Raw genomic sequence first — 9,058 nt, 5'->3', positions numbered from 1 at the left:
GAAAAAGACAACGCTATTCTGAGGTTCCTGTGAGAAGTAAAAGATCTATTTAACCTGAGGACAATTTGAATGGTTCATTTGGTCTCTCCTGAAGCCTAAAAGGTCCCCGAAAGCAGAAAACAGTGGATAGCTGTACCTAAGCTCATTGCCTACGCTCATTTCCCCTCTTTTAGAGGGAGGTTTAGGATTAACCTGTTACAGGTCAAATGAATGCATTTACTCCTGCTTGCCGTGCAAAAACACACATAACATCTTTTTTGAAAGAGACATCTCCATTTTACAGATGCATCAAAGAACTTTAAATACCCTATAAGAAGGCCCTGCTGATTTGCACGATCCAAGTTTCAAAAACAGCCTCAGCTTTTATCAGCAGTGTTTAGGCTGTGTAGTGTGCGTTTTTTTAATTCCACTTTATCTCTAAGGTTGACTCCGGGGTGCCTCTGACTCAGGGGTGCCTTCTGACAATCCATAGCCCACAACCCATTCATTCTTATGCCCCTTCTCTGCCGCATAAAACAATGTTCGAAAACTGGCAAGCACAAAACAAATGGGGGGGACATTCAGCCCAATTTCACCACTCAGGTAAATTTCATTTTTCCTGTCTTTTTTTGTTAAAAAAAAAACACGTGACTGTAAGTATCCCTTGCAATTCTTGTTTCGCTTTGGAATTGTATTTGCCATGTAATAAGCTCTTTCTCTCTTAGGTCACTTTTAATCTCTTTTCATTCCTTTTCTCCTCTCTAGGGCACCAGGGGCCGGCGGGGCCGAAGCTCCCAGCGCGGCTGGCGCTGCTGGTGATAGAATATGTAGAAATTATATTTAGGGCGGGGGAGGGGTGGGGGGGTGGGAAAGATCCTTTCAGACGAAAACGAAGAAAGCTCCACTTGAAGATCTAAGAAAGTTCCGACACTAGAACCTTTGTATATAGTTTTCGGTAACCTTCGGCAGGGGGCGCTCGGAAGTTGTCGTCACTTTCCGGACAGCCTCCGGGACTTTACCCTCCAGAAATTCGTGCAGTGTTTCCGGCTCTTCTCAGTTGTAGACGCTCGTAAGTTTTCGGCGGTTTTCGGGGAGACTCGGGGACTCCGCGTCTCGCTCGCTCTGTTCCGATCGCCGGGTGCGGCGGGACAGGGTCTGGGGCTAGCCATGGCGTCCCCTTCTCGAAGGCTGCAGACGAAACCCGTCATTACTTGTTTCAAGAGTGTCCTCTTGATCTACACGTTCATCTTCTGGGTGAGAGACTCAGCGCCTGGGGACGGAAGGGGGTCCCGGGCTGCAGTGGGGGGTGTGGCCGTGAGCGGAGGGAGCTCAGGGCCGGGGTGGGGGGCAGGCGCGCGCGGGGTTGGGCGGCCGTGGCTGTTGGGACCCCGGCGCCGGCCGCGCGTTGCTGGGGCCCGAGCTGGGGGCGTCACGCTTGCGCCGGGGTCGGGGTGCGCGACGACCGCAGCCGACCGGCTGAGCCGAGGCCGGGACGAGTCTCGCGTTGGAGTTCGAGGCGGGGGCGGAGGGCGAGGAAGGGAGTGTTTGACCCTCCCTGCCCCCTTCCCGGAGCCCGCAGAGGGGTGTCCCCTGACCGTTGGAGAGGCCAGGCTTGCCCGACCCCTCTGAGGGCTCGCTTGCATAATAGTCTCTTTCTTTTCACTGCTTCATAAGAGGGGAGTATTTCGCAGGTAAGTATGGTAATGGCTCCTCTCCCGCCAATCTGGGGCTGGCTTTTGTTTCCCACCCCTTTGTACCCTGGGCTCTGCGCTGGACTGGGGTGGGGAGTTGTTAGAGGGGAATGTGGGGAGGGGGAGTTCCTGGAACTCATGGAAACTTTTGTTTTCTTTCCAGGAAGGCTTTCCCTCCCCTCCCCCCAAGGAAGCAGTAAGACAGTTAAGGAAGTTTTGATTCCTAAGGACAAATAAGCAGTGGGTTTGTGTTTACACAAAAAGATGAAGTTTAGGAATTGTGTTAAGTTGCCTACTCCAGTGTCCCCCACCTGGTTTTGGCCCTGGCTACCCTGGCTGCCCAGTGATCTAGCTGTGGGTTTAGTGAGGCCTGCCCTTGTGTGCAGAACCCCCCTCTGCCCTCCTCTCTTGTCCCCCCTTGTCTGCCACACTCCAGCCTCAGCTCTGTGGTCACAGATTGCTAAATCAATTCTCACACCTGTTGTTTCTTAAATACCTAGTGGCTTGTGTTTTGAAGATGCTGCTGTGCACATGTATAACTGTCTCCATTCTCTCATTTCCCTGTAGATCACTGGTGTTATCCTTCTTGTTGTTGGCATTTGGGGGAAGGTGAGCCTGGAGAATTATTTTTCCCTTTTGAATGAGAAGGCCACCAATGTCCCCTTCGTGCTCATTGGCACTGGCACTGTCATTATTCTTTTGGGCACATTTGGCTGTTTTGCTACCTGCCGAGCTTCTGCATGGATGCTAAAACTGGTGAGTCCTTGTTTTCTTTACAGTTGATTCTTGCTTGTAGAAAAGTCCTCTACGCTGTACATTTTGTTTCTTGGAACTGGCTATGGCCCTTTATGATTTTTCCTGTTCCTTCTGAAAACTTTCCAAGTAACAGTTCAGCTGCCAATTCCCACTTTTGTGTTTTCCCTGCCCTTTCCAATAAAAACATGCAGAACGGACTGAGCAGACCATTTTTCCCCCCTTAGTCTCCCTTTGCAGCTGTAATGTATCTTATTCATGCTGACTTGGCCTTTCTTTTTAATCCACAGTATGCAATGTTTCTGACTCTCGTTTTCTTGGTCGAACTGGTCGCTGCCATCGTAGGGTTTGTTTTCAGACATGAGGTAACCTTGAGTTTGGAAACCTTAATATATTAAAAAATGTGTGCACTAAGAGAAAAATTGATGAGTGGAGTTGAAGACATCTTTTAATAGTCTACAGATCACTTACAGCTATGTTTAAAGTTTACTTTTTCAACCTGTAGCTGAACAATATGGGCTTTCTTGTGAATATTCTAGCCTACTTTGAAAGGTACCCATCATTCTATGTATTTCCAGTAATTTTTCTGTGTATAAAGTACTTATGGAAAGTGGAGATAATAGAACTTTACTGTTAGGAAAATATTGATTAAATGTTTCATGCACTTGAATGAAATACATGCTCCCATAGGACTTTGAATTTGTAGTAATTTTTTTATTATATATTATATTTTGTTTAGTTGTCCCCTAGTTAAACTATATCCCCTAAAAGGTAGGATTAGACCTTATAATTACCATACTTGTTGCTGCTGCAAAGATAAGACTGAAAGAACTTCCTAGAATGTTTGTTTCCTAACATTGTGTCTCTTTGTTATAGATTAAGAACAGCTTCAAGAGTAATTATGAAAATGCTTTAAAACAATATAACACTACAGGAGATTATAGAAGCGATGCAGTAGACAAGATCCAAAATACGGTAAGTGGCCATAGGTATGGCCAGACTTCCCAGAAGGGGAGCACAGTCCTTAGCCCCTCAGGATGTTGTCCCCTTGTTCCATATTCTCAATATCTCAGATTAGGGGAAAATGGAAATGTGTCCTTGGAAAGAAATGTGGCATGATACCAAGTGACATCTCTCCATTTTCTCCTAATCTTTCTACTCACCTGCCTCTTTTTTTTTTTTTTAACTGTAAAATATAACATTTTGTGTTAAGGAACAAGTGCTAAATCATTTGAATTATAATGCCAGTTGAGGACAATGTCTTTAAAATATCAGGCTAGAGTACATTGAGTATAATGTTTTGAGGGCAGATTGCAATCTAAGATGATACCTTAAATGTTTGACTCTAAAGTTTTTGTTGGATTTTTTTCAGTTACATTGTTGTGGTGTCACCAACTTTAATGATTGGAAGGTTACCGCCTATTACTCAGAAAAAGGATTTCCTAAAAGCTGCTGTAAACTTGAAGATTGTTCTCCACAGAAAGATGAAGATAAAGTAAACAGTGAAGTAAGAAGCTTTTACGATTTTTTATTTGAAAATACTAACTGAATATAGAGTTGACTCAATTTTTATTTTTTACTCACAATATACAGACTTTGAAATAGGCAGGGCAAGTAGTAATCTTACTGAGTAAAGGAGGAAACTCTAGCTCAGAAAATTTGTGACTTGGGTTCACAAAATTAGCAAGTAACTTTTAAATGCATAATCCAAAAGGTGGAACTTGTGTTCCCCAAATTTCTGTTGAGAGCATTGCACTTGAAAATAACAGGAATTTTCATATGAGAGCAAATTTTAATGAAATCACCAAGACTGAGGTAGCTGAAGCTCATCTTTAGGAGATGTATCACAGATTTTATTACTGAGGTACTTAATGTTTTTTTTTTTTCTCTCACGTAAGGGTTGTTTTATAAAGGTGATGACCATTATAGAGTCAGAAATGGGAGTTGTTGCAGGAATTTCTTTTGGAGTCGCTTGCTTCCAGGTAAGTCTTTGTAGCTAGGAAAGGTTTCATCATTCTTGTAGGTGTAAACTAGACGATTTCCACTTTGAAGGCTTTGAGGTTTTCCTTCTGGGGCCTTAGTAGCCAGTCACATTTTCACAAAGCTGTCAGTTGCTCATCATGCTATAGAAAGACATTTATGTCTTGTGATTAGATCTTTGTAACTAGCTTTGTTTTACTTGGGAAGGGGCGGTGTGCTATTTCCATTCCAATTTTTTGATCTTCTGGATCTTCTGTTTCCCACATGACTTTCCCTTTTACCACGACCAGTCATATCTTGAAACTACAAAAAGCAAGATTTAGACTGAATTTCAGGCAGTACCTACCTTTTGAAAGCAGTTAGCTGTGGAAAGACCTGGTGCCCTCTTAGTCACGGCAGCCTTCCTGCATTGCAGTTCATTAAACAAAACATAAGCTAGATGGGGGACCTTGTTTTGCTCTGCACTCACTCCAGATTCTAAAATGTTATTAGGCTCTTTCCTGGGCTGCCACTGCCTGATGAGTTGCTGCATCTAGGTTCCAACCTATTAAAATTTAGCTCATACAAGGTCAAGTTGTATTTCCTGAGTTGTGCTTATAGAATTTGAACTTAAGGAAGTGTTTGGTGGTTCAGAAGTTAAGGAGAATATACCTATGTCTTGAGGTGTTTAAGGCTGTGTGTGTTTAATTTTGTCTATATTTTATCCCCAGCTGATTGGAATCTTTCTCGCCTACTGCCTCTCTCGAGCCATAACAAATAACCAGTATGAAATAGTATAACCAGCGTATCACAGGCTTACTCCTCTCCAACTTTAAGGTACGTTCAGTTTGGTGCTCACTTCTATCAGTGTTGGTGTTTACCACTGTTTGCCAAGGTAGTCTTGCCCTGTAGTGTATTTAGATTTTGTTGGTGCAGAGATCAGGTCTTCTAAACTCTAGGCACGGTCAAAAAGGACCGAAGGGCCTCTCTGAATTTATGTGCACATGTCAGCCTAAAGATCCTGAGTAGTCCCCTTTCTAACAAATGTGTAGCTAGAGTCAGAGAAATGAAGGATCCCGGAAGTGGCCTTATTGCTAGGTTCCCAGGCAACAAGTACCCTGTGCTCTTACCAGGTTCTCTAGTCTTTTTCCTAATTCTCATTCACCCCAGTTCTATGGTAAGCAGTTGTTAGAGTCATAAACTCATCTTGCCTAACCGGAAACCAGATTTGGGAGAGAAATGTGTTCTAATAAGTTCAATATTTGAGTAGTGAAGTAATCCCTGGGGCACCCTTCACATTTTATTTGAGGCACTGACTAGGAACACCTGAAGGTCTTCATTAGCAGAATAGATTAGAATGTGTGCAAGCAAATAGAGATATTGAAAATTGGGTTGCGAGTACATTAACTTTTCTTCTTTACTTTTAGGACATTTATATCCTCCCCTCCCCCTGTGAACTACAATACTGCCTGGATGGAGGACTGACTAACTACTTACGGATAGACTGAAAAATTACGATAGTCTGATTCAATCAAGACATTTATTCAGTGTTACAAGTCCACTTTCTGTCCCATTCATGTTAGATCATTGAAACACCCCATATCACTCTGAAACACTGGAAGAGCTAGTAAATTGTAAATGAAGCAATACGGTGTTCCTCTTGACTTATTTTTCTCAATGTGGGGTGTTTGAAATGCACTGTGAGTTTGCTGTTTTCATGTAGTGTATAAGAGAGAAAATTGACCCCTTTGAATTTACTGTTAATGTGTCATAGGAAATGGACCCCTCTGAACTGCCCCCTTCTCAGCCAAGGTTATCTGATTGATTGTATAATTTGCGTCAAAAAGTTAACAAGGTTTTGTTAGTCTCTGTTCTGTTGATAGGCAGAGTCACGTTGTAGAATGTTAGTGCAGCCTGTAGTTGGATGGCACCCATCAGCATTGCCAGAATGGTGGTAAGGGTCTTTGACCTAAGCCCCCCAAGACTAAAATGGCATACCAGCGTTCTGTGACATCAGGTTGTAGAACAAGTAACTGCATTTCTTTGCTTCCAAATTGAGGTATTTGTTCTGTTTATATTTCCCTCATTGTTTGAAAGGTTCTATTACTTTAACGGTGTCGGAATTGTTATTTTCCTTAGGGATTTAAAGCATCTCGTATTCATTCGTTTTAGCTAGTATTTCCTTGCCAGGTTGATAGGACTTCATTGTCAATATTATGGTCAACTTTAATAATAGTCTTAGTTTCGATGTGTGCCTTTGATTAATAAATATAAATCTTTTAAACAATAAATACTGTTTTCTTCTAAAATCGTCTTTACATTAACTTAGAAAATCTGCTGGGGTGCTTGTTCCCCACTGGGAAAGTGAAGCCCCACATTTCGACTTGGAATACAGTTTGGGGTATGAAATGTAAAACTGGGTTCTGATTCCATGTCATTAAGAGATATTAACATCCCTGTTTACAAAAACAACTCCCTGTGAAAGGACTGCTTGTGATAAAATGGCCTATGCTTAGCATTCTGTAGATCAAATGTTGTGGAGCTGATGGGGAGAGTTGAAACCTGCACCTTTGTGGAGTAATAAGGAAATTAATAAACTTCGAGTTGAAGTAATAAGGAAATTAACTTTTAAACTTTGAGTTGAAATGGGGGGATTCTTTTGTTTGGGGTTTCTTGCTATAGCCACGAATACACAGGTCCTAGCTCGTTTTTGATTGCCACACATCCACATGGTCCTTGAATTTGATAAGAGGGAGTCAATCAAGATTTTAAGTGGACAAAAACTAGCACTACTGCCTGAGGATTAATGACATGACTTCAAGTTACGTGTTGTTTTTTTTAAAGATTTATGTGTACAAGAGCTGGGGTGCAGGTCAAAGGTGGGGGGGCTGAGAGGATTCACCAGAGACAGAATGGAGAACAGAACAGGCAGATCTACTGAAATACACTGCTGAAGGGAGCAGAGGGCGAGACAGGAGAGGTCTGCTGCTAACCCATGTGGGTTAGCTCCCTGGTCAGAGATTGATCCAACTCAGGGTGCAGCTTCATAGTGCTACGTCTTAACCTCATACGCCACCAGGGAGGCCCAAGGTACGTGTTTTAAAATACTTGAAGTCATTGGAGAAAGAATATTCTCCATGAAGATATTACAACCTGACAAGGTAGAATAACACAACTGATAAACAGCGGCTCTTCAAATGCAGTTGGCTAAGGGAATTTGTAAAGCCAAGGAAATGAATATTTAAAGGATAATCTGTGATTTTCCAATGAGTATTTTTCACTAGGGTGGCCTTGAAGAACAGTTAAGGTTTTCTTTAGTGTGTGTGTGTGTGTGTGTGTAAACAGCTTTTCCTCAGTAGTAAAAAATGGAAAGCAGAAAGGAAAAAACACCCCTAATGTGGATTTATTTGGGATAGCCAATTACAAAAGTCCCTTAGAGCTAATGTGTGCATGTGCACACAAGATTGTAAAATTCACCTCCACCTTCCATGTGCCAAAGGTATCCTGTGGGTTGTCTCACTTCCAGGCACCAGGTTGCTTAACTGCCAGGCAACTCTGAACTCCCTTTGAGAAGCAGAGCGCCATGGGTATATTTTCTGGAAGTGTGGAAAGCTTGGCAGTTTTGGCCTTTTCCTGTGGAGGACTGGGTTTATGTTGTAGGCATCAAACTTTTGTGGAAATAAATACCTACTACAGGGTATAAATGCCATTTCTGTTTTTCCTCAGAGCTCACACAGGATTCTTTGTGACTAGATGTTTTTGCTCCTGTCAGAAGCCAAATTGGTACTTTGCCAGTGAGGCGGCTAACCAAACTGATTAAATAATGAGATGGAAAGAAACGTATACTTTATTGTGTGAAACTGAGGAAACTTCAGGTTCCTTTAGACCACTTCCATGTGGGCATTTATATTTGTAGAAAAAAATCTCACACAAGGTATAAATACCACTTCTGCTTTTCCTCACAGCATACATAAGACATGCTGGGATTTGGTATTTTTTAAACTTTACTGCCCTTCTAAGTTGTCGCCTTGACTGTGATGTGGCAAACCAAACATTTTTTAATTCAAAAAAGGAAAACAAGAAGTTAATATCAGGAAAGAATATATAAATCAAAATCATTGTAGCTAGCAAAATGTGACTTGCATTTTTATTTTTAATGTTTAAGTTCTAGAAGTAATTGTAATCATAAGCAAGTGTTGCTTATGATTCGTAGGGAACAAACATGGTTGTAAAGTCAGGACTGGACACAGTGCAGGTTTCCTGATCCAATGCAGACTGGGTAAAGGAGGAGTCAGACTCCTCAGTGGTTTTTTGCGGGTCTTTCATTGGGATTTAGCAGGTACACGGCAGGCAGGAGTGCTGGGGGGCCGGGAGGCTGGCAGGCATCCCAGCCCCCAGCAAGTCTTTACTCTTTCTGGGCTCTCCGGTGTTCTCTCTGCTTCTCTGTTCTCGGCTTCTCTTTCAGCTTCTGCTGGCGTCCCCGTGACGCCGCCCTTAAAAGCCTAGTCTCAGCCCAGGTAAATCCCACCTACCTATGCCCACACCCTACTCCAGGTGCCCCCCATCAGGCATGCATTCAGGACTGCAAGGCATGCATTCAGGACTGATGGCGGGAGGGCAGAAAAGCCTAACATTTTTCCTTACCCTACAATGGTATAAAAGTTGCTAATCAAAAT

The 9,058-nt window shown here is 42.7% G+C and overlaps 1 protein-coding gene across 1 annotated transcript; it reads left to right on the top strand.

Annotated features, from left to right (window-relative positions):
• Window positions 1–1,146: 1,146 nt before the first annotated feature.
• TSPAN6 (tetraspanin 6) lies at window positions 1,147–5,182 on the top strand (the record flags this gene model as incomplete). The annotated part of the gene is made up of 7 exons (XM_084258070.1): window positions 1,147–1,233; window positions 2,238–2,426; window positions 2,714–2,788; window positions 3,300–3,398; window positions 3,796–3,930; window positions 4,322–4,405; window positions 5,114–5,182. 7 exons carry the CDS (start codon window positions 1,147–1,149, stop codon window positions 5,180–5,182), a joined length of 738 nt encoding a protein of 245 aa, XP_084114196.1.
• Between the last annotated feature and the right edge of the window lie 3,876 nt (window positions 5,183–9,058).

The sequence above is a fragment of the Talpa europaea genome (assembly GCF_964194135.1).
Source record: "Talpa europaea genome assembly, chromosome: X".
Classification (NCBI taxonomy): Eukaryota; Metazoa; Chordata; class Mammalia; order Eulipotyphla; family Talpidae; genus Talpa; species Talpa europaea.
The sequence above is the reverse complement of the archived record's forward strand: the minus strand, read 5'-3'. Positions and strand labels throughout refer to the sequence as shown.